The sequence below is a fragment of the Oncorhynchus nerka genome, linkage group LG19 (genome assembly GCF_034236695.1).
Source record: "Oncorhynchus nerka isolate Pitt River linkage group LG19, Oner_Uvic_2.0, whole genome shotgun sequence".
NCBI lineage: Eukaryota > Metazoa > Chordata > Actinopteri > Salmoniformes > Salmonidae > Oncorhynchus > Oncorhynchus nerka.
Window position 1 is genome coordinate 12206420 of NC_088414.1, and position 26061 is coordinate 12232480.

The following is a 26061-nucleotide window of genomic DNA, read 5'->3' on the forward strand; positions in this document are numbered from 1 at the left end:
ACCAGAGAACCCACCCTCCATTGTTAAAGACAGAGGCAGTGTTGACACTCTGCCCAACGGCTGTGTCCGATTATCAAAGCAAGGACAACGAGCTACGTTTAACCCAATGATGAGGACCATCCAATGACCCATATATTAGCCTGGGTACCAGTCTGTTTGTGCTATCATTCCACTCCTTGCCACTCTTTGTCATGTGAAACATGAATGATAGCACAAACAGACTGGTATCAGCTACCACATACAGTATATCAACAGAACCAACAAAGTATATACCCACGGAAATCAACCCAGAGATCAAATATCCTATCACAACCCATGTGGATGTTGTTCTTTAATTCTGTAAGAAGAAAAAATAGTTTGTTTCTTAAATGTAACAGAAATTCAAGTCGCCGTTTTCTCTCCGTTTGAGTTAACTATGTTCTCCCCGTTGTGCATTCTTCTGCGGTGGATCCATCTGGTTGTAATAGTGGTGCTGGAGGGGGTGCCTGGTGGTCAAGGAGGAGTTCTGCTTCTCTTAAAGATCTCCAGAGCAAAACAATGTGCTTTAAGTTCAGATGGCTGTACAGTGCTGTTTAATGGACAGAGATTATTACATGGAAAGATTGTCCATATAAAAGAGCATAGGTTAATATTCTGTCAGAGAGAGACCTCTCCATCTCAGTGGAGTGGCACTGCTCTCACAGAGCAGTGCCAACGAGTTCCCTTACAACTTGAAGTGCTCTCTAACTTGCGTCTCGGACTGGCAGTCCCCCCTTGGCGACATGACAAAGTACAAGGAAATCGCTGTGAAACAACCAAGCCAAAGAGCGATTTACAACCAATGGGTGTGTCTGTTATTTTACTGTTCCTCTTTGGTTTTTGAGTGACACTTGGAAGTCAGATTGCAGTGTTCGGAATTGCCATATTAGGGCCACCCTAAACATTTACAGCTGCTTCTCTTTGAGGATCCATATTAAAGAAAATCTAAGCAGCATAACAAGGGTTATTTACTAGCTGAGTCTCCTGAGTGATGATTCTGCTGGGGTTGGTGATTGTGTGTGTGTGTGTGTGGGGGGGTGGGGTCTAATAACCCTTAGCCATCGACGATAACACAAGAGCATGTGGTGGGTTGCACACTGATTGTATACCTTCCTCATCTGAGTGGTGCCGCCTCTCGTCTCAGAGACCAGGAAACCACTAGAAGGACTGGCGGCTATTACGATAATTTCCGTTCCATCTGTGCGTGTGTCTTTCTTGCATAATAAAATGCAGGATTGATTGACTTGTTTTATTTTGGAAGAACACTCGTGGTACAGTACAAAAATATTTCATGCTCATGGAAATGTATCAAAATAAGTTCAAACCTTTCAAACAGTAAGAAAGATAAGCCTATCAGTCAACATGTCACAGTAATAATCGTTGGGCACATTACAGGATCGCTTGGCATAGTTTTCCCACTGGCTTTCAAACAGCACATAAATAGTAACTCATTTATAAATACTTACATTCATTTACAGTGGACTATAGTATATTGCACAAATACATTTAGGATAGGGCAGGTTACAGTATCTGCCGACTTCAATCTCCTTACAAAACACCAACGTTAGCTCTTACAAACAGGCTACATCCTTTCTCATTTAATACGGACGACGGTGGTATTGTGGAACGAGGAAGCACGGCGGCGTGAATAGTTGAGTCTGTGGTCCCTGGTGACAACGCATAGTGTTGTACAGTGGCAGGGTTGTAGGATAGACAGGAGGCGGTGAGGGGTATCCGACCCCACACTGTCGCTGCTCTTCAGGCACCCCTTTCCCCTCACACTCTTTCTTCCACTTGGTGCGTCGGTTCTGGAACCAGATCTTCACCTGGGTCTCCGTGAGACAGAGTGTCGAAGCAACAGCGTAGCGCTCAAAGACAGACAGGTAGCGGCTGCTATGGAAACTATGTTCTAGAATGCGTAGTTGGTCCAGGGTGAACGCTGTCCGGACCCGCCGCAACTTGCCCTTTGACCTCTCCGGGCAATGGCATGCAGATGCAGGACGGGCCTCGCTCGCTACCGGCGACATTGCTGATTCCACTGTGGTGGAGCATTCACTGGCTGCTGGACCACTTGGGAACTCTACTCTGGATTGGCGTTCAGTAATGGCTGCCCCACCTGAATAGAAAATAGTGAGTTTAAAGCAGGAACTCATCCATTCTTTAAAAAAAAATATAATAATAACAATTTTTAAAAATCTGCAGTTATGATGATATTATTTGAATGCTGATGAAGAAATAACCTTTTCATGAACGTTTGTCATTATGATACTAGTCTGAGGCTGGGCCAATAATAAATAAACCAACACTGACCTCTCCTGGGAGGAAACTAATACTACCGCATCTAACGTAGAAGGACACTCTTATTAAACTAAACTTCTGCATAAAACCCATACCTCAGTCCAAGGGATCATATTTATAAAAAAGCAACAGCTCACGAGTAAGTAAATTGCTTCGAAGCCATTCATGTGTTTGTAAAGCTTTAAAGCCCGTTAAGCTTTCAAAATATATAGATCGAATAACAGAAATCTCACCTGTGGTCCCTCTCGCTGCGTCAATCTGAATTGAACCATGGTTTGGATGAGTAATGTTTGGTCTCCCAGTGAATTTAGACGGATCCAGGATGTCTGCCATAGAGAAAGAGGTTCTGCTGACCTGCAGCAACTTGTCTGGCTGCATTTCTATTTTTAGTTCTGTAAAATTGGACGAAAAGGCACGTTGTTCGCTGAAGACCGTGGCAGAGAACTCGAGTAGACGACCACTACGCACGTATCATATATCCACCTTGCTTCCCTATGATCTGATGCATGTGGCCCTTCCGCCACATCTATTTATACAGGTCAAGAACACGCCCATCACAAGCATAACATTTACATTTCCATAACAGTAAAGGCCCACAATGACAAGTCACTGCGCAATGCAAGACAAAACACGCGCTCCTTCTTTCTGCGTGACTAATTTGGCGCGCGCCACACACACACACACACACACACACACACACACACGAAATCGACCTCGTGCGCGGAAGAAGGAACCCCCGCGCGGGTACTTTAAAATGCTAATGCCCGCACTAAGCTAGCTGGGTTACTTATTGCAGGGCATCTGGTTAAAATGTGCCCTTTTCTTTACAACCGTGTTCCTGTTTTGTTGTTTGAGTTGTCGTTATTTGCAATTGTGTGATTTTACGCTGGTAGGACACGTAAACGCGGGTTGTAATGCTAATTGATCGACTCTACTCAGAGGGATTTGTAGGCAAAATTCTGCAGCTTCACTTGTGCACGAATATCAATACGGGCATTTGTTTTTTTTATTGAATGTGGTTAAAGTGTATAGCTTTGTAGTCAGTCTAATCACACAAAGTACTTAGCTATAATTAGAGGGCCACACAATTAGAACTAACACGATTATGAGTGCCCATCTGCCTGTTCAACAGGGGGAAACGAGACTCTTGATTTTTATCATTGGGAAGCATGTTGTGCCCTTTTTGTTCATGTATTTCCACTGTAGTCATGAAATGCTGCTGTCGTCTACTGTTAGAAAGTTAGATTAAAAATCCCTTGATATTGGTTCCCCAAATGCTCTTCATTGGTGTACAGTTTCTCCAACGTTTCCAAATACACCTGCTGGGGTCGAAGTGGGAACCTATTGCTATCCGATTGTGGACTGTTATAGGTTACAGTTCAAACCAGTCAACAAACGTCTATACAAAAATCTCTTGGTCTCTTTCATGTCAACCAAACCGAGATGAGAGCAACATCAGCCACAGAGCGTAATATGACCACAGAGAGATCCACCTGGAAGTTTGTAGTGTCTAATAATTTTGTATTTATTTTTATTTCACCTTTATTTAACCAGGTAGGCTAGTTGAGAACAAGTTCTCATTTGCAACTGCGACCTGGCCAAGATAAAGCATAGCAGTGTGAACAGACAACACAGAGTTACACATGGAGTAAACAATAAACAAGTCAATAACACAGTAGAAAAAAAAGAGAGTCTATATACATTGTGTGCAAAAGGCATGAGGAGGTAGGCAAATAATTACAATTTTGCAGATTAACACAAGCCCACTGATAAGTGCACATTGGATAAGTGCAAACTTTTTTGTAGGTGGTGCAGTCTACTAGTCTTCCAAATAACTGTAGGGTCTACTATACATTCTTTGCAGCCTACTTAATGTATATCTGCATCCTCTATCAGGAATGGTCTATAATTGCACCAAGCGCTTTTAAGCCTTAGTAATAGTCCTGTCCTTAGCTATACAGTAGTAATATGACTTCTACTGATCTGTAGTCTCCAGAGAATGAGTAAAGGGAAAGGGGGGGTCCGTAGGGGTATATGAGGGGGTTAAATGACCTGACCCCTTGGAGCAGGCCAGGTCGTAAAGGTGGGGTAGCAGGATGGCATCTGCCAGCGTCCTCCCAGCAGTGACCCCTACAGAGCGGCTGGTATTGAGGGGAGAAGAGAGGCCGGCCCACCGGGACAATTAGCAGATGTCACCAGTGGGCCTGACCCTCCCTGACCCATGTCTTTGTCCAACAGGACCAGAGGAGACCAGGGGGGGACCATTTATGAAATGTGTGGTGAAGAGCATCAAACTTATCAACCCACACCAAGCACTGGCTTACCCAGGGTCGAAGAAAGAGTCCTTACTATTGCATCAACTTTATTCTATATTCTTGACATAGTCTTGACTTAAAAAGTGAGTGTATTTACCTTACATTTTACATGACCTTCCATTTTGCTAAAAATAGAATAAAACTTGTATGTGATCTAAATCTGACGGAGAGGGGTGAGAAGGAGGTGAGGATAAGGGGGGGGGACAAGAAGAGAACTGTGGAAGAGGCAGAGATTTTCTAGACTATACAGTATACTTTTGAACTTTAACCAGGCCCAGGTCTATCCTTTGTGTCTATTAGTAAAGCCTAAATAAAGGTTGAACTTACCCATCAACATTGTGTCATGATAGACATCATGGATTGTGGGTAGATATCAATAGCTATACCGATGGTAGAGCCTACAGTGGGTGAAATAATGAACTAGTCCCCATCCGTATCGCTCTCCTTTGGTGAAATGTATGTATCCTGACAGTCATGGTGTAATTGAGAATTGAATGAGCTTACAGGGGGTACCCCATTCATAACTACCCCTTACCCCTCTCCTCCTTACCCCCCTTCGACCTGCCTCTCTCCACTCTACCTCACAGATGGGCTCCACTACAATAAGAGAGCGAAAAGGAGGAGAACCTACAAATATGTCATCTCCTTAACAACAGTTAAAAGCACTTCTAACCACACTCAGGGGTGCTCTTAGCATTCCATAGCAGTAGGATTCCTTTATGGTCTATCTATCGGCCACACTTTTGGACACACGCCTATGGGGTATAATGGTGCCCTTCTGTCGTCATGGTAAAGCCGGAGGAAACTGCCAATAAATATCAGAATGGCATTATAGCATTGATGGTGGTAATAAATGTGTTTTAGACATGTTTAACCACACATTAGGAAGGGGTTTGTCTGTGGTCATAAATGTAAGCTTATGTGTTCAAACAAAAAATTGCTATTTCATTTATAGGATGTGGATTTTGCCTAAAAAACATGTTCTACAACAGGCGTGGGCAATTCCAGTCCCCGAGGGCCTGATTGGTGTTACATTTTTGCCCCAGCCACAGCTAACACCCGACTCCAATAATCACCTAATCATGATCTTCAGTTTAGAATGCAATTTGATTAATCAGCTGTGTTTCTGTTCTACAATAATGCTGCACTCAGAGTGTTGTTTTTTTATACGGACCATCCTAGCAGAGAAAAGTCTACGTGGGAACCTTGGGACGTTCACCTCTGACCCAATTTAAGTTGAAATGTAAAACGGGTTATGGTATGGTATGATTGATATAAAGGTTAAGGTTATGGTTAGGCAAGGGTTTGGGTTTAAGGTAGGGACTTCCCAAGGATTCCATTTAGCAACTACCATCCCGAGCAGTGCGACACAATTTCATGGCACACTCACAGAAGTTTCTACTTAATTGTCACTGATATAGGATCATATTTCCCCTACCCCAATGCATGTATAATGTTTACATGCGAAAAGCTGAAACTGACTCCAGATCAGCGCTTGGCGTCTAGCGTCAGTTTACACCAAAACGTCTCGCGAGATGTCATATTTCATAGATTTGAAACATGGCGTCGGAAGGAGAAGCGGGTAGTGCTTCTGTTGTTGAACCAGATACTGGAGACTGGTAAGTCTCCGTTAAAACAGGGAAAGGGCAGTCGTTTTGTTTGTTGTTTAAGTGTGATGCTAGATAACCAGATAAATATTGCTCAACAAGCTAGACCGCTGATGTTAGCTAACTAAACTGAAGCTAGCTGGCTAGCAAGCTAACAACCCTTAGACGCCTCATTCAAATGCCCAACTTGTAAGCTAACTTGCAACAAACTAACTAAAGCATGAACGAACAGGTTCATTTCCTTGTCGAATATTTACTTCTAAATAAATATCTAGCATGAATCCTGCGGAACCTAGCTAACTAGCAAACCAAGTGAAAATAGCTAGCTCAGGTCCGGGGAGTTACGTGCGGCTTGCGGATGTTTAGCCAAGGCTGAAGATGCAGCGGGGCTCTGCATCTTTCTGTATTATACTTTCGTTACTTATAAATGTAAAGATGTTACTATAGTGCGGAATAACCGTTGTCTGTGTGCATAAGCTGTCATTTATACAAAATACGAAATAAACGAGTTTTGAGCGCTTTATCCCAGCTGGCAGCATTGGTATTTTATTAGGAGCCCTAATACTACTTGTTGCGAAAGCCGCAGCTAGTCGTACTGTGGTCCACACAGAACATGACACAATACAGAACATTCATTGACAAGAACAGTTCAAGGACATAACTACATACATAGCCTACATATCAATACATACACAAAATATCTAGGGCAAATATGGGTAGGTCTTGTGCTGTGAGGTGTTGCTTTATCTGTTTAAAAAAACCAGGTTTGCTGTTTATTTGAGCAATATGAGATAGAAGTGCCATGCAATAATGGCACTATATAATACTGTAGGCTTTCTTGCATTTGTTCTGGATTTGGGGACTATGAAAAGACCCCTGGTGGCATATGTGGTATGTGTGTGTGTCAGCTTGTGCATAAGTTGACGACGCAAAATCATTTAGAATTTTCACATTGTTTCTTATAAAAAGTGACGCAGTCAGTTTCTCACCTCTTAGCCAAGAGACTGTCATGTATAGTATTTATATTAGCCCTCTGATTACAATGATGCGCCGCTCTGTTCTGGGCCAGCTGCAACTTAACTAGGTCTTTCTTAGCACCACTTGACCACATGGCTGGACAATAATCAAGAGAAGACAAAACTAGAGCCTGCAGGACTTGCTTTGTGGAGTGTGGTGTCAAAAAAGCAGAACATCTCTTTATTACGGACAGACCTCTCCCCATCTTTACAACCATTGAATCTATGTTTTGACTTTGACAGTTTACAATCTAAGGAAATGCCAAGTCATTTAGTCTCAACTTGTTCAACAGCCACACCATTCATTACCAGGTTCAGCGACGGTCTAGAGCTTAGGGAATTATTTGTATCAAATACATAGTTGAAGCTAAGCTAATGTTCATGTTGATATGTTTGTTTACTTTCAGTGATGCTGGATTTGGGGACCTGACAGGCAACATGGACACTGAGTCATCAAATGGCAAAGAGGCCATGGTATTACACCTCTTATACAGTAGTTATCTGGGCATCCCTGTTCTCAAACAGACAGACAGTAGCTAACCCTTTTCCCTGTGTTCTCCTCAGGACACGGGTGGTGAGGGTTTGGAGGCGGCGGACACCCAGACAGGTTCTGGGGACGAGGAAAGCGGCAGGCACCAGGGAGAGGTGGAGCTGCAGTGTGCTCTCTGTATGAAGTGGTTCACAGCCGACACCTTCAGCATCGACACCGCGTACGTCTGACTCGCTGAGTAACTCATTCTCTCTCTTTTCATGGAGGCCTTTGGCATACTGATTATAAGACTAAGCTTGTTAGACTTTTTAAAATTGCTCCCTGTAGCTCGACTAACCAGGTACTGGCTGAGATGAACATACAGTGCCTTGCGAAAGTATCCGGCCCCCTTGAACTTTGCGACCTTTTGCCACATTTCAGGCTTCAAACATAAAGATATAAAACTGTATTTAAATTTCAGTCTCTCGATGTGCAAAACTGATAGAGACATACCCCAAGCGACTTACAGCTGTAATCGCAGCAAAAGGTGGCGCTACAAAGTATTAACTTAAGGGGGCTGAATAATTTTGCACGCCCAATTTTTCCATTTTTGATTTGTTAAAAAAGTTTGAAATATCCAATAAATGTCGTTCCACTTCATGATTGTGTCCCACTTGTTGTTGATTCTTCACAAAAAAATACAGTTTTATATCTTTATGTTTGAAGCCTGAAATGAGGCAAAAGGTTGCAAAGTTCAAGGGGGCCGAATACTTTCGCAAGGCACTGTATAAGGATCAAGGTTTTTTGATGAGTCTTTCTCCCTCTCTCTCTCCAGGACTTGTTTGCCTTTCATGACCAACTATGTGTTCCATTGTAACATGTGTCATCACAGCGGCAACACCTACTTCCTCAGGAAACAAGCCAGTAGGTGTTCTCAGTCAGCTGATACTCTTCTGTGTGCATGTGTGAGCTTGGGGATGATTGATGTTCTGTTATGGATTGATTGTACTGATTGAGTGTCGCTGTGTGTTCCAGACCTGAAGGAGATGTGTCTGACTGCCCTGGCTAACCTCACATGGAGGTCCAGGACTCAGGAAGAGCACCCCAAGACGATGTTCTCCAAAGACAAGGTTAGTCCTCTCAACAGTCCCTACATAATCCACTTTGAAAGCCAATGTGATCTTTTGAAAATGCTTGATACTACATGTCACGCCAAGATACGACACAGTCTTTTGCGTATGTTTTTCCGTTCTCTACACCTGCTTAACCTCTCTGGGATATGTGGGACGGTAGCGTCCCACCTCGCCAACAGCCAGTGAAATTGCAGGGCGCCAAATTCAAAACAACAGAAATCCCATTATTAAAATTCCTCAAACATACAAGTATTTTACACCATTTTAAAGATAAACTTGTTGTAAAACCAGCCACTGTGTACGATTTCAAAAAGGCTTTACGACGAAAGCACACCAAACGATTGTTATGTCAGTACCTAGTCACAGAAAACACAGCCATTTTTCCAGCCAAAGAGAGGAGTCACAAAAAGCAGAAATAGAGATAAAATTCATCACCAACCTTTGATGATCTTCATCAGATGACACTCATAGGACTTCATGTTACACAATACATGTATGTTTTGTTCGATAAACCTCATATTTATATCCAAAAATCTCAGTTTAAATTGGCGCGTTATGTTCAGTAGTTCCAAAACATCCGGTGATTTTGCAGAGCCACGTCAATTTACAGAAATACTCATAATAAACATTGATAAAAGATACAAGTGTTATGCATGGAATTTTAGATCCACTTCTCTTTAAAGACTCCGGATGTGTTTTGTTAGTGTTTTCCTGTATTCCCCTTCTCTCCTTGCAGGACATCATCCCGTTCATTGATAAATACTGGGAGTGTATGACCACCCGACAGAGACCTGGAAAGCTCACCTGGCCCAACAACATAGTCAAAGCCATGGTGATTCTATGAGCAACCACCGACTTACACAAGTGCACCAAACTGCACACGTCAACACCAAATGATCACTGTTGAAAAAGTAGCCGGACTTTCTCTTTAGAATCATGTCTTTACTTGATTTTACTGTGTTTCAGAGTAAAGAGCGGGATGTGTTCCTGGTGAAGGAGCATCCAGACCCAGGCAGTAAGGACCCAGAGGAGGACTACCCCAAGTTTGGCCTGCTGGACCAGGTAGGAAAACACAACACACACACAGACACAGACACACACACACGGTGAGGCTGACTGTTGGTTGGTTTTTCATCTCAGGATCTGGGCAACATTGGACCATCTTACGACAACCAGAAACAGACCACCTCTGCTCCAACTCCTGGAGGGCTCAACGGTAAGCTCAAAACATACCAACACACTTGCTAAACACATCAACACAAATTTGCACTAAACACGCAACACATGTCACACACAGTTTTTCATGGAATTAGTTATCAAAGTGTCACAGATTATAATTCCACACTAAAGCCCTAAGGGGTTCTCCTGTTATAAATGCTCTGTACATGCTGTGTTGCGTTCCAGGTGGACCTTGTTTCTCAGGTGAATATGATGTGGTGGTTTGGTATCTACCTCTGAGCTCTGTGTTTTGTGCAACCACAACTTTCCGGTAGAGGTTGCCATAGGCACAGATCTAGGATCAGCGTACCCCCTCCCCCATTCCTTAGCAAAACAACGAAGGGGCAAAATGCAATCTGACCTTAGATCAGCGTCAATGGGCAACTTCACTCTGCTCCAATGGAAACCCCGTCCCTCACCTGCTCTGCGCTTATGCTTGGTGCCCTGAAGCTTTTACCGTTTTGATGTGGCTTTTGATTAGTGGACTGATTGAATGATTTAATTTCCTCTGGCTTTCTGCTCCTGAGTTCCCGGGCTTCATCCCAATGCTCTGGAAAAGCCTCGTCTTCCTTTCCGTACCCAGTGGTGAGTGGTAAAGGACAGACCAAAGGAGGCTGTTACTGTTGGGATGCAGCCGCGAAGTGGTGTGAAATAATCCCCTGGCTTCCTCTGTGTGGCTGCTACTCTCCTTTCACCCTAATATGTGGTGTCCCTCCCTGCTCAATCCATGCTTGTGCCTCTTTGGTGACTTTTTGCTGAAAGTGTGTGCGTTCTATATTGTAACTTGTGTATTTGTCGTGTGAAGGTGGTCTGGCCCCCGGCCCAGGGAAGGGTAGAGGAGCCAAGCGTAAGCAGCAGCAGCAGCAACAGGAGGGAGCCACAGCCGGAGCAGCCAAGAGAACACGCAGGTACAACACAGACTGAAACATATGTAGGATGTATTATAATATGCAATCAATGCAACTCTCCTCTCTCTCTTTCTCTCTCTCTCTCTCTCTGTTATTCTCCTTCTCTTTCCCTCCACCTCATTTCTCTTTCTATCCCAAATACACACAATCTCTCTATATTCTCTCTCTCTATATTCTCTCTCTCTCTCTCTCTCTCTATATATATATTCTCTCTCTCTATATATTCTCTCTCTCTCTCTCTATATATATATATTCTCTCTCTATATATATTATCTCTCTCTCTATATATATATATATTCTCTTTCCCTCCACCTCATTTCTCTTTCTATCCCAAATACACACAATCCTGTTCTCTCTCATTCTTTCCTCTCTCCTTCCCCTCTGTAGTGACCCTCTGTTTTCGGCTCAGCGTCTACCCCCATGGTTACCCCCTGGAGCACCCCTTCAACAAAGATGGCTACCGCTACATTCTAGCAGAGCCGGACCCCCATGCCCCCGACCCAGAGAAACTAGAGCTGGACTGCTGGGCTGGGAAACCCATCCCCGGAGACCTCTACAGAGCCTGTCTCTACGAGAGAGTACTGCTAGCCCTGCACGACAGAGGTACACACACCCAGGAAATCTTACTGTAATGTAGTAGAGATGGGCTTCTTCTTATTAGCCTTATCCAGTAATGTCTTTCACCTTCTCTGAGAATACTGTGTGTGTGTGTGTGTGTGTGGCGTCTTTGTGCTTGTGTGTCTGTTATTTAAATTTTACGATACTGATACCGAGTGTGTGTGTATATACAGTTAGTCGGAAGTTTACATACTTAGTTTGGAGTCATTAAAACTAGTTTTTCAACCACTCCACAAATATCTTGTTAACAAACTATAGTTTTGGCAAGTCTACTTTGTGCATCACACACAATTTCTCCAACAATTGTTAACAGATTATTTAACTTATAATTCACTGAATCACAATTCCAGTGGGTCAGAAGTTTACATACACTAAGTTCACTGTGCCTTTAAACAGCTTGGAAAATTCCAGAAAATGATGTCATGGCTTTAGAAGCTTCTGATAGGCTAATTGTAGGTGTAACTGTGGATATATTTCAAGGCCTACCTTCAAACTCAGTGCCTCTTTGCTTGCCGTCATGTAAAAATCTAAAGAAATCAGCCAAGACCTCAGAAAAATATTGTAGACCTCCACAAGTCTGGTTCATCCTTGGGAGCAATTTCCAAACGCCTGAAGGTACCACGTTCATTTATACAAACAATAGTATGCAAGTATAAATACCATGGGACCACGCAGCCATTATACCGCTCAGGAAGGAGACGCGTTCTGTCTCCTAGAGATGAACGTACTTTGGTGCGAACAGTGCAAATCAATCCCAGAACAACAGCAAAGGACCTTGTGAAGATGCTGGAGGAAGGTACCTATATCCACAGTAAAACGAGTCCTATATCAACATAACCGGAAATGCCGCTCAGCAAGGAAGAAGCCACTGCTCCAAAACGGACATAAAAAAAGCCAGACTACGGTTTGCAACTACACATGGGGACAAAGATTGTACGTTTTGGTGAAATGTCCTCTTGTCTGATGAATCAAAAATGGCCATAATGACCACCGTTATGTCTGGAGGAAAAATGGGGAGGCTTGCAAGCTGAAGAACACCATCCCAACCGTGAAGCACGGGAGGAGGGACTGGTGGGACTGGGAGGGACTGGTGCACTTCACAAAATAGATGGCAACACGAGGAAGGACAATTATGTGGATATATTGAAGCAACATCTCAAGACATCAGTCAGGAAGTTAGTTTGGTCACAAATGGGTCTTCCAAATGGACAATGACCCCAAGCATACTTCAAAAGTTGTGGCAAAATGGCTTAAGGACAACAAAGTCAAGGTATTGGAGTGGCCATCACAAAGCCCTTACCTCAATCCTATAGAAAATGTGTGGGTTGAACTGAAAAAAACATGTGCGAGCAAGGAGGCCTACAAACCTGACTTAGTTACACCAGCTCTGTCAGGAGGAATGGGCCAAAATTCACCCAACTTATTGTGGGAAGCTTGTGGAAGGCTACCCAAAATGTTTGACCGAAGTTTAACAATTTAAAGGCAATGCTACCAAATACCCACGGAGTGTATGTAAACTTCTGACCCACTGGGAATGTGATGAAAGAAAAATAAGCTGAAATAAATCATTCTCTCTACTATTATTCAGACATTTCACATTCTTAAAATAAAGTGGTGAACCTAACTGACCTAAGGCAGGGAATTTTAACTGATTAAATGTCAGTAATTGTGAAAAACTGAGTTTAAATGTATTTGGCTAAGGCATATATATATATATATATATAGCGTGTTTTTTTTCTTTGACTTCGTATTGATTCCATGTTTTTATTAAGAATCTATTCTGGATTTGACAGTTTTCCATTTCTTTACATTGAATACTGCCTTGAGGAAGAGCTTGCAAGTAAGCATTTCACTGTGCTTTTCACACCTGCTGTATTCTGTGCACATGACAAACGTTGATTTGAGTTGTCTGTATGCAGCCCCCCAGCTGAAAATCTCAGATGACCGTCTGACAGTGACAGGGGAGAAGGGTTACTCCATGGTCAGAGCCTCCCACGGTGTCAGGAAAGGATCCTGGTACTTTGAGGTCTCCATCGATGAGATGCCCCCGGACACTGCAGCCAGACTGGGTTGGTCTCAGCCCCTAGGTAGATACTACAGAGACACACACTCACACACACTGAGAGATCGGTACAAACACCGCAGCTACATCTAGTTGATACCACACGTTAAAACATGTCCTGTCTCCCTGTGTGTGTGTGTGTGTGTGTGTTGTAGGTAACCTGCAGGCCCCTCTGGGATATGATAAGTTCAGCTACTCGTGGCGCAGTAAGAAAGGGACACGCTTCCACCAGTCTGTGGGGAAACACTACTCCTCAGGCTACGGACAAGGAGACACTCTGGGCTTCTTCGTAGAACTGCCGGACGGCACTGAGACAGCCAAGGCACTGCCTGACACGTACAAAGACAAGGTACTTAAAAATATATATATATTTTCAAATACTATAGTTGATAAATGAGTAACTGAGAATCAATAAAATATCCGAATTATGATTAGCAAATAGCAGACATCCACTCTCTGTTTTTATGAGACTCGACTGCTCATCCCTTTGTGTTTGTGTTCACTCAGGCGCTGATTAAGTTTAAGAGCTACCTGTACTTTGAGGAGAAGGACTATGTGGACAAGGCAGAGAAGAGCCTGAAGACTGTTACCCCCAGCAGGGTGAGGCTCCAGCATAGAACTCCAACCAATAGCTCAGACATTCAAATCAATGGAACACATAGCTAGAACCAGTAGATCATTCAAAGCAGCGGAACGCATAGCTAGAACCAGTAGATCATTCAAAGCAGTGGAACGCATAGCTAGAACCAGTAGATCATTCCAAGCAGTGGAATGCCTAACTAGAACCAGAGGATCATTCAGAGCAGTGGAACGCATAACTAGAACCAGTCGATCATTCAGAGCAGTGGAACGCATAGCTAGAACTAGAGGATCATTCAGAACAGTGGAACGCATAGCTAGAACCAGAGGATCATTCAGAGCAGTGGAACGCATAACTAGAACCAGTCGATCATTCAGAGCAGTGGAACGCATAACTAGAACCAGTCGATCATTCAGAGCAGTGGAACGCATAACTAGAACCAGTCGATCATTCAGAGCAGTGGAACGCATAACTAGAACCAGTAGATCATTCAGAGCAGTGGAACGCATAACTAGAACCAGTAGATCATTCAGAGCAGTGGAACGCATAACTAGAACCAGTAGATCATTCAGAGCAGTGGAACGCATAACTAGAACCAGTAGATCATTCAGAGCAGTGGAACGCATAACTAGAACCAGTCAATCATTCAGAGCAGTGGAACGCATAACTAGCACCAGTAGATCATTCAGAGCAGTGGAACGCATAACTAGAACCAGTAGATCATTCAGAGCAGTGGCAACCAGAGGCCATATTGGATGTACCATTTGAAATGTTGATGAATTTGGATAATCTCAATCTATTTTTATTGTCAATATCATACGTTTGTTGACAGTAGATATAGCAATTGGCTTTTCCATTTGTTGAAATCTCTGTTCTTCCCTCTTTCTAGATGCTGTTCTATAAGAATGGGGTGAATCAGGGTCAGGCCTATGAGAACCTGTTTGAGGGGCTTTACTTTCCTGCCATCTCTCTCTACAGGGGCTGCACGGTTAGTGCTGTGTGTGTGTCTGTTTGAATGGTTCTATTTTCTCTCTCTCTCCATCTGCAGCAGCCTTTGCAGCCAGTGCACTCTCTGCTTAGCAGCAGCCTCTGCTCAGTTTGGCAGCTGCGGAAGTGTGAGAGGGAGATGCCCGTGTGCTTCGCGGTTTACCGGATCTTTTTTCTGCAGTTTTCTTTAAGATTACTCGCCGACCCCACACGATGCAGCGCTGTCGCTCAAGTCACTGACTTGTTATTCCCACTCGCCGTCACTCACCGCTATCATCAAATGGACTCATGCTAGCCACAATTTCTGACTGAGCTCAATTCATACAAACTTAACGCGGAGCGCCCACAATGTGTTTTGTGTGTGGAAGTGCGTAGTAATGAGTCTCTCATAACAAACAAATGAATAAAACGACACGTCCTGACCAAACATCCACAGCATGATGGTAAAACCAGGGAGTTCTTTCAGAACAGGGCAGAATGCTTCAGGGAACAGTGCTTCAAACGTGGAAAAGTAAGTCAGCTGGCAAGGAATTGTTGTCATTTTATAACCGATGATGATAAGCAGAAATAAGGGCATACTAACTGTCATAGTAGTAGATGTGAGTTTCTCTTTCAAACTATCCCCTGTCCTTGTACACAGGATAGCTAACATTCGCCAAAGCAAGCTAGCTACTGATAGTGCAACCCTAGTAACAGTACAGATGAAAAATGATCAGGCCCTATGTACATCTTACTGTAGAAATGATTGTTGAAAACTAGTCTAGGCTGGAACTGTGTTTTCTGGTCTACATCTGTGTGATGTGATCAATCCATTTATTCCAGTTCAGAATGTAAATTATTTATTGTATTTTAACAGCAACAGTTCCAACCAAGACACATATGTACGAGTGTTTTTTTTAATGGGGGAGAATAAACATGAATATATATTTATATGGATATTAAATTTCATTGTTATTTGTTTTTGTCTCCATTGCATTTGTTTTAAGCATAAGGGCAATGAAATGTACCGACATGTATGTATAGTTCCATATTGTCCTAAGCTTGGGTCCCAGGAAAAATGTCTCATTTGTGTTCCTGGCTGAAAAAGTTTAAGAACCCCTGCCCTACAGCACTGTGAATAATTCAATGCCCCAAAGTTTTGTGCTCTGATATAGCCAAGTATCTACTTCAGGGATTCCCATTTGAATCACATTATGTTGATTGTCCCTCCTTTCTCTCAGGTGTCCGTTAACTTTGGACCACATTTCAAACACCCTCCAAAGGACATCAAGTACCAGCCAGTGAGTACACAGACATGCATGCTTTAAAAATGTTTTAATTAGACGAGCAATAGAGGTACAGTACTTGGGAGTTTTGACGTCACTTGAGGTTGTAGATGGGATTAATTGGTGTACGTTTGTGTGTGTCCCCTCCCAGATGAGTGACATGGGCTGGGGAGCAGTGATCGAACACACGTTGGCTGACATGCTGTACCACGTAGAGACGGACGTGGACGGACGACGTAGCCCGCCCTGGGAAGGATAAACGCACGCGCACACCAGAGCTCAACACACAGACGGCCAGTTGAGTGTTCGGACAAAGGCACGGAGGAGTCCATTCCAGCAGATATAGGTGGGCTGATGTCGACCTGAACACTGACACACTGTACTCTCTTTGTACTCTCACTGTACTCTCTAAACATTACCTTCATTGGTAACTTAGAAAAAATCCTAATGGATAAGATGTGTGTGTGATCTAAGAAAGGGAGACTTTGATGTCTTTGAAAATTCTACTTCATATTCATCTCCAGCATTTGGCGCGTTTCTGTTTTGTAGTAAAAAAGATGGAGAAACTTAAGTGTTTCTAATGACATCATCGGTGTGCATCATGTGATTGTTAACCAATTATGAGTAGGCATTGCCTACTAATTGGAAACACTTATTTTCCTCTTTTACTACAAAACATAAAAACACGCCATTTTCACATATGTTGATGTTGGCGTGGAGATGATGAATATGAAGTTAAAATTGTGAAATTTCCCTCAAAAGGAAGGAACAAATCTGTACATTGTTTTGACCCAACTAAGTTTCAATTTAATATATCTAACATTTGTCAGCACCCCAGGTAGTCTTATTGACAGACGTTCTATCTTCAAATGAACAGATTCAGTTGCCTGTGTTCTGTTATTTGTCGTAATATACTATATATACATAAAAGGATGTGGACACCCCTTCAAACTAGTGGATTTGGCTGTTTCAGCCACACCTGTTGATGACAGGTGAATAAAATCGAGCGCACAGCCATGCAATCTCCATAGACAAACATTGGCAGTAGAATGACCTTACTGAAGAGCTCAGTGACTTTCAACGTGGCACTGTCATAGGATGCCACCTCCAACAAGTCAGTTTGCCAAATTTCTGCCCTGCTAGAGCTGCCCCGGTCAACTGTAAGGGCTGTTATTGGGAAGTGGAAATGTCTAGGAGCGTTGAGCAATAACGAAGTATGAGGCTCAGCTGCGAAGTGGTAGGCCACACAAGCTCACAGAATGGGACCACAAGGGCTGAAGGGTGTAGTGTGTTATCTGTCATTGGTTGCAACACTCACTACCGCATTCCAAACTGGCTCTGGAAGCAACGTCAGCACAAGAACTGTTTGTCGGGAGCGTCATGAAATGGGTTTCCATGGCCGAGCAGCCACACACAAGCCTAAGATCACAATGCGCAATGCCAAGCGTCGACTGGAGTGGTGTAAAGCTCACCGCCATTGGACTCTGGAGCAGTGGAAACTCGTTCTCTGGAGGGATGAATCACGCTTCAGTATTTGGCAGTCTGACGGACGAATCTGGGTTTGGCGAATGCCAGGAGAACGCTACCTGCCGCAATGTGTAGTGCCAACTATAACATTTGGTGGAGATGGAATAATGGTCTGGGGATGCTTTTCATGGTTGGGACTAGGCCCCTTAGTTCCAGTGAAGGGAAACCTTAACGCTACAGCATACAATGACATTCTAGATGATTCTGTGCTTCCTCCTTTGTGGCAACAGTTTGGGGAAGGCCCTTTCCTGTTTAAGCATGACAATGCTCCCCTGCACAAGGTGAGGTCCATACAGAAATGGTTTGTTGAGATCGGTGTGGAAGAACTTGACTGGCCTGCACAGAGCCCTGACTTCAATCCCATCGAACACCTTTGGGATTAATAGGAACGCCGACTGCGAGCCAAGCCTAATCGCCCAACATCAGTGCCTGACCTCACGAATGCTCTTGTGGCTGAATGGAAGCAAGTTTCCAACATCTAGTGGAAAGCCTTCACAGAAGAGTGGAGGCTGTTATAGCAGCAACTGGGGGGACCAACTCCATATTAATGTCCATGATTTTGGAATGAGATGTTTGATGGGCAGGTGTCCACATACTTTTGGCCATGTAGTTTAGCTGCTAGCTGGTCTCGTAGATGTCAAATCTAATTGTTTTACCAAGTAGTTTGGTCTTTTTGTGGTCTTTTTTTTACGATGTTATTTTGTTTTACATTCATACTGGTTTTAATAAAGTGAAGATTTTTGGAAAGATTTGTTTTCAGGCTCTTTATTCTGAGGTTACATACAAAACACAGGTAGGTACAAAATCAAAACACTGTCTTTGCTGAGGTTTCCTTTTGATCATTCTAAATGAGTGTTTTACAGAAATAAGACCGCCTCTCCTCAGTATGATAGTTTGGGGATGGTACCTTTGGCCTGTGCTGGTGAATGATAGACGGTATGGCCCGAGTGTGTGACAGAGACATTAAAGACATCTCTTAAATAAAGCCCTGTCTTATCCCTTCATCTTTAAAGTGTGTGCTCTTTAAGTGCTGGAGAGAAAGCGAGAACATCTCGCCACAGATTCTTGTTCTTCTTTGGCTGTGTTTGGGTTGTTGATTTGCAGAAGGCGGCAGGGTAGCCTAGTGGTTGGAGCTTTGGACTAGTAACCGAAAGGTTGCAAGTTCAAATCCCAGAGCTGACAAGGTACAAATCTGTTCTGCCCATGAACAAGTTAACCCACTGTTCCTAGGCCGTCATTGAAAATAAGAATTTGTTCTTAACTGACTTGCCTAGTTAAATAAAGGTAACATACATAAAACATTTTTTTTTTAAGTACTAACTGGTTGATCTGTGTATTGATCAGTGTGCTGAGTGATCATCAACACCAACAAATCATCATCTACACCGGGTAAGCTGATTGAGGGAATGTTCTCATTTACAACTAATGTTGCAGTGGTGAGAGGGTTTGAGGAAGCCCATCTATCAACAGGTGTGTGTCTTGTGGAAGATGCGGTCCAGCAGTCTACGTTTAGGTTTCTCTGGGGCAGGATTCTGGCCCCAGTCCAGGTCAGGGGGTCTAGAACCCTGAGGGCCAAACACATTCAGCTCCTTGAAACAACCCATCTCTATCATCTATAGAGAGAGACGGGGGGAGAAAGGCGAGTGATCTCTATTAGCCTATGACGTAACCATACCTAACCTTATGTTCAAATTGCTACCAAGAGGATAAATTGCATTGAATTGAACAAAACGTAACTAAATCAAAGGTAATCTGCTACAGTTGACTTTACCTCTGTCTGCCAGGGTATGGCGACGCAGCCTGTGTTAAACTTGGTGTAGAAGTCGTCGTCTGTCCTCTCCAAAATGACTCCTTTTACTGTTGAGAACTCATCAATGTCCTGCACATCCTTGCAGTACACCGCCCTGGGCTGGACAGAGGGAGGGAAGGATGATGACATGCCTTCAATAGGGTTAATACTATAGTTGGGGGTTAACAAGTAGAGGTTAGTGGGTACAGATAGGGTATGTACATTCGGTTTGAAGGGTGGCTCAATGACTCCGGCGTCCAGCCTCCTGAAGTTGATGGTGCTGAAGAAGGGATGGGACTTGACCCCTTCCACCCCACACCTTCGACACCCCAACCTCTGTCTCGGGTCTTTGGTCAACAGCTGAGAGAGCGGTGGGGGGTGAAAGAGAAGGATTAGTGAGAGCGAGAGCGAGAGAAAAGCATTGATGCAGTTCTAATATAGAACTATAGGTAACTGCTAAAATAAAGGAAACACTTGAGTATATTGAAAGCAGGTGCTTCTACACGTGGTCCCTAACCCATGCTTCGGGTCATGTATATAAATGCCCAGTTGTCCATTATAAGAGATCTTAGTGACTTTCAAAAAGGGGTGTCAAAGGAGCATTAAAGGTTTGTCTCTGTCTCCAGATCTTAACCCAATAACACCTATGGGAGATTCTGGAGTGGTGCCTGAGACAGTGTTTTCCACCACCCACCATCAACAAAATACCAAATTATGGAATTTCTCAGGGGGGAAATGGTGTTGCATCCTTCCATCAGAGTTTCAGACATTTAACATTTACATTTAAGTCATTTAGCAGACGCTCTTATCCAGAGCGACTTACAAATTGGTGCATTCACCTTATGACATCCAGTGGAACAGTAGTGCATCTAAATCTTTTAAGGGGGGGGGGGGGGGGTGAGAGGGATTACTTTATCCTATCCTAGGTATTCCTTAAAGAGGTGGGGTTTCAGGTGTCTCCGGAAGGTGGCACTTGTAGAATCTATGCCAAGGTGCATTGAATCTGTTCTGACGGCTGGTGGTGGCCCAACGCCCTATTAAGACACATTGTTGGTGTTTCCTTTATGTTGACAGTTACATTTACATTTGAACTACATTTAGTTGACAAGCTTCAGGTCAAAGCTGAGCAAAAGTCTAGTCTCACAGAGCGGCAGAAGTCTTCTGTCTCGCTGCTAAATGTCTTCCTGTACACCTCCTCCGTCTCCTGTATCCTTCTCTCCATCTCTTTTTCCGTCAATTGCTCCCCTTGTCTCTTGAATGGGGATTGTCCGGCCGTCATCTCGTACACAAGGCAGCCCAGGCCCCACCAATCAGGGCTTATCCCGTAGTACTCGTGGCCAATCACCTCTGGAGCTGAGGGAAAGAGGGACGGGTTTGGAAATGTCCACTCCCTGTTTGTTGTTGCTCCTAAATTAGATCTTTAATGAGACTTAGTGATAGTACAACATCTGGAAGGAAAAGGTGAATGTAAAAAAAATATATATATATATATATATTCATTTTGACCACTGTGGGCATCTAAACAGTGTGCAAGTCTTGTAATGATATTTCATATACCTTGCACTTTTTGAAGTCCGCAACATATGAATACACAACCTGTGTTGGAGCCAAATTCCGAGTCGAGACCGGGAGAAGGGGTCAGAGTCAAGACCGAGACCAGAAATATGCGAGTTCAATTACCATGATTTTAATTTTGTCAAATTGCCACCACAAAAGTTCAAAATGTCCACTATTTAAATTGTATTAGGGAAAAATGTTGAAGTGGAATCATATTTTGACTTAATGGATGGGACCATTATTACAATAATTTAGGTAAACTTACTGCGCAATAGCGAGCAGTAGTTTTCCCATGGGTGGGCTAGCTAGCTTGTTGTCGGCTAGTTTTCAGCAGATGCAGCAGTTGTTATCAAAGAGGATGATGTTGCTAATTTGTTAGCTTCTCCCTTTTCAGGAATCACTTTCAACAAGAAATTAAAGTTTCAAATGATCACCATCTGGTGAGTGGAACTGTTTTATATATATTTTTTTATTGCAGCTCGTTTGCTGTTAGCCATCTCTTTGAAAATGACTTGTTTGTGTGAAACATTGTTGCATTTAAAGTGGAACTGATAGCATTTTAGCAACATGAAATCTGATTAAAATCACTTAATATAAACCCCCAGGAATGACACTTAAAAAAACATTTTCTGACAAGCGACCACTTAAATATGGTAATGTTCATGTTTTTATAAATTCTTAGAACGTCTGGGAATTACGTATACTAAGGCATTTGTGAAAAGCGGACGTGCATTTGTACAATTAATACACTGCAGTAAATAAAACCGAATAAAAACATCGGTGTTGTCCAGGACCGGTCTGGTGCAATATAGCCAATCAGAGCTACAGTAGGCCTTTATACAAACAAGCCATTTGTGTCGGAAATACTTCTTAAAAATATTTCTTAGACACCGGAGCTTGTGAATTCAATGTTGACTTTATTACACAGTAACAAGCCGAGCTGGTCCATGGAGCAACTGCTGGTCCCAGACTGAGATCACTTTCTATACAGTTTCAGTTTGACACTGACACAACATGTCCAAGGACACCCAAAGGACTAGACAACGGCCTCCCTCAAGCCCAGTCACACACACACAATGGCCTCCCCCCAAGCCCACACTGATTGTGCTCACCACTCCAAGACGCACTACACATGCACCGGAAAATCCCCCGTATTTGCCACAAGGGCCTGTCATCATTCACTTTTAAATTAACTGTTTTTACAGGCAGTTGGAACAGCGTGACTTTAGATCATTACAACACATTCACCAAAATACACTTGAAAATATGGAAACACCACAGGAGTCCTCTTACTTTTGGGAACTTTACAGTCTTATTGACTCTGAAAAAGGTAGGCTCCCTCTCCCTCAGTTATGAACATCAACAACAACAACAAGATCAACAACTAATGCTTGCCAGAGCAAGATGAGCTAAAATCTAATGAAGGAACAACTTTTTCAGCTACTTGGCCATCAAAATTGCACTGAAAAACGATGGGGAATTGTAGCCTCATCGTCCTTCTGCAGCTCGCCTGCCAATTCCCTGGGGCGGTAGGGTAGCCTAGTGGTTAGAGCGTTGGACTAGTAACCGGTTGCAAGTTCAAACCCCCGAGCTGACAAGGTACACATCTGTCGTTCTGCCCCTGAACAGGCAGTTAACCCACTGTTCCTAGGCCGTCATTGAAACTAAGATTTTGTTCTTAACGTACTTGCCTAGTTAAATAAAGGTAAAATAAAAAAATAAATTCTTGCTTGTCCCAACCAAGCACCCGAGCTAACTGGCTAAAGTTTGCTAGCTAGCTTCTTCCAGACACAAATGAGAGAACACCTCACTATGACCATTTTACTCACTGTAGCAGGGCTGGTTAGGCTGTTTACAAGTTATCTAGGGCATTCTTGACTATAACTTTTTTTTGCCTACGTTTACTGACACCTTACTGATATTCAGCGGGTGTCAGAGAGAAAGATATATGCTAACAGTTGTTCAAATTCTTGCTAGCTAACCAAATGACATCTGTATCTCTAGCTGTGTGTAGCCACCGAAAAAACAATATGAGGGGAAAAAGTCAGTCACTCACACACTCCTCCAATGGCATGACATCCTCCTAGCAGCTAGCTAATGTTAGGCTCTGTGTTTTCATCTTGCTACATAAATAGATATGCTAGCCTAGCCATGTTATGACTGACTTGTGATGATTGCTCTTGCTAGTTTGATTGTATTGACATTCCCAGCCTGAGTTACATTTCTGTTTTTGTCCAGAATATTGAGTCATTGAAACTGAAACAGTGCATCCTGAATGGAGGCAGCAGACAATGTACCAGGTCAGCTGTGATTTACAAACTGATAGCAATATTTTCTGGACTACCAAGAAATGTACTGGTGAATGAATCATGCATTGAACTGCATCCATTTATACTGCCAACAATGCCTTAGTGTGTGTCATGGAACGTTGAGTTAAATATACCCTATTTTTAAAACCTCCTTATAAAGTTGGTTTTGTAGCATTAACTGGGAATTTTATATTTTTGACTGATATGATTGTCTGTTTCATATTAAAATTCTGACAGTTCCACTTTAAACGTTGTCACTGGTTACTTTGTGTGCTAAATGTGATGTTTCTTTGGGAAGTAATAGTTGTACATTTCGATTTGGGAAATGCTTAGTGGTTGTGTTTTTGTATTCTTATGATTGGGACCTCTACAGGCTTCTGTCTGAGTGAATGGACTGCTTATTTTTTAAAATTTTTATTTTACCTTTTATTTAACCAGGCAAGTCAGTTAAGAAAATATTCTTATTTTCAATGACGGCCTAGGAACAGCGGGTTAACTGCCTGTTCAGGGGCAGAACAACAGATTTGTACCTTGTCAGCTCGGGGGTTTGAACTTGCAACCTTCCGGTTACTAGTCCAACGCTCTAACCACTAGGCTACCCTGCCGCCCCAATCCTTAATGTCATGGGAGCTCCCGTGTGCCGCAGCAGTCTAAGGCACTACATCTCAGTGCTAGAGGCGTCACTACAGACCCTGGTTCGATTCCTAGTTAAATAAAGGTAAAAAAAAAAAGTTGTACTCGATCTGTCCCCAAATTCATATATAGTTGGTTCAGGGTTCGTTTTGATATTTCATCCTGTGTGTCCTGATCGCGTCTGGTGTGGATGGACAAAATCAATATGCTCGCAATGACGTGTTCTCGAGCCCGGTCTAGTCGGCATGTAAGCCGTACACCCACTTTCTTTTCAGTGGGCATTACGTATACTCACTTCTTATTCCCTACTGATGCGTATCGAAGTAGTGTAGCGGAGGTATATGACTTACTATGATGTAGTACAATAGAGAAATGATGCAAAAAGTTGCCTACACAATCGCAAAGTACATGAAATATATTCACATATGTGCCGCACACACAGCTTACTTTCAACGGAATATCATCTGCAGGCAGCAAGTGTGTGCAGCTCAACTGGTCTTGGCATGGAGCAGCTCACCGAAGAATTACATCAGTAGCCGGTAGGGTAAGAAATGCTAAGGCAACAATGGGTATGCAAACCAGGAATTTAAAAAGTTTAGTCCGAAGTGTTGGTTAGTAGGTTATTGGTGATGTGCAATTGTCTTCATGTGCTATTTGCATCAGGGGCGTAGACATGGATGGGGCCTAGGTGGACAGAGGCCCACCCACTGGTGAGCCCCTGACTGGCCCACCCAATCAGATTTGATGTGGTTTAAGCATCGTTGTGACACTGAAATTGTTAAAAATAAAACTACTGACAGTGAAAATCAGAAAAATCTATAGGAAAACAAACAACAGGATATTTCACACAGGGTGCATTTCCTTCGCTGGGCGGGCCGTGTGGGAACTTTTTGGCAAAATTTGAGTATACCCACTCCTCCACTGCATAGGGCCGATGGAAAGACAGCAGTCACAGAGAGCATATTTTAATTTTATTTAACCTTTTAACTAGGCAAGTCAGTGAAGAACACATTCTTATTTACAATGACGGCCAAAACCAGACGATGCTGGGCCAATTGTGCGCTGCCCAATGGGACTCCCAATCACGGCCGGTTGTGATACAGCCTGGATAAGCATTAAACATTCATGGCGATTTAGCTAGCTAATTTGTCCTGGGATATAAACATTGGGTTGTTATTTTACCTGAAATGCACAAGGTCTTCTACTCCGACAATTAATCCACAGATAAAAGAGTAAACCGAGTTAGTTTCTTGTAATCTCTCGTTCAGTCTCTGTCTTCTTTGGTTAGCAAACGGTATGGTTAGCATATGGTTAGCAAACGGTATGGTTAGCATATGGTTAGCAAACGCCCTTTGTGTTTGACGAAAAGTACACTCTCCCACATTAGTATGCTGGTATTAAATTTCTGTCCTTTCAGAATCACAAAACTGTCACACACTGAAAGACTATAGGTTCACCCCTGTGCAAACATGGCTATAAAATATATAAAGGCTGTTAAGATACTGTATTAATGTTTCAAGAAAGGAGTGTATGTATCTGGTGAAGTGGATTTATGCGCTGACTTAATAGATGCTGATGATTGAGTTTTTTACTCGGCTGATCTCAGGAAGAAATTACTAGTCCTCACTGTCCGAGACCGAGTCAAGGCCGAGTACCCATCAATATGTGGTCTCGAGACCGGTCTCGGGTACTACAACACTGACTGAAGCTAGTGTAGCTCTGACTGATTTTTATTTTCGCTTCGTGCTACTC

The 26061-nt window shown here is 43.1% G+C and overlaps 3 protein-coding genes across 4 annotated transcripts in view; 1 reads left to right on the forward strand and 2 right to left on the reverse strand.

Moving 5' to 3' along the window:
* Positions 1-1253: 1253 nt before the first annotated feature.
* Positions 1254-2924, reverse strand: LOC115101066 (homeobox protein pnx-like). Its single transcript, XM_029620243.2, has 2 exons — positions 2550-2924; positions 1254-2134 (listed from the first exon to the last, which is right to left on the reverse strand). Exons 1-2 carry the CDS (start codon positions 2692-2694, stop codon positions 1617-1619), a joined length of 663 nt encoding a protein of 220 aa, XP_029476103.1. The 5' UTR covers positions 2695-2924; the 3' UTR covers positions 1254-1616.
* Positions 2925-6160: 3236 nt separating this feature from the next.
* LOC115101065 (set1/Ash2 histone methyltransferase complex subunit ASH2-like) lies at positions 6161-18768 on the forward strand. Its single transcript, XM_029620238.2, is given in 18 exon segments — positions 6161-6250; positions 7662-7728; positions 7819-7964; positions 8559-8647; positions 8759-8853; positions 9593-9688; positions 9823-9918; positions 9997-10072; positions 10261-10278; positions 10880-10982; positions 11370-11396; positions 11398-11585; positions 13520-13687; positions 13818-14011; positions 14170-14262; positions 15132-15230; positions 16450-16509; positions 16646-18768. Coding segments are annotated over 18 exon segments (1782 nt in total). The 5' UTR covers positions 6161-6191; the 3' UTR covers positions 16754-18768.
* Positions 18769-18770: 2 nt separating this feature from the next.
* Positions 18771-26061, reverse strand: part of LOC115101067 (G protein-coupled receptor kinase 6-like) — a 33666-nt gene continuing 26375 nt past the window's right edge. Inside the window, exons 12-15 of one of the 2 annotated variants that reach the window (XM_029620244.2) lie at positions 20955-21163; positions 20033-20170; positions 19793-19930; positions 18771-19634 (exon numbers count right to left, since the gene is read on the reverse strand). In XM_029620244.2, coding sequence (XP_029476104.2) covers positions 19485-19634; positions 19793-19930; positions 20033-20170; positions 20955-21163 — 635 coding nt within the window. In that variant the 3' untranslated portion in view covers positions 18771-19484. Of the gene's footprint in view, positions 19635-19792; positions 20171-20954; positions 21164-26061 lie in introns of both variants that reach the window. The other variant, XM_065004736.1, reaches the window with a different exon arrangement.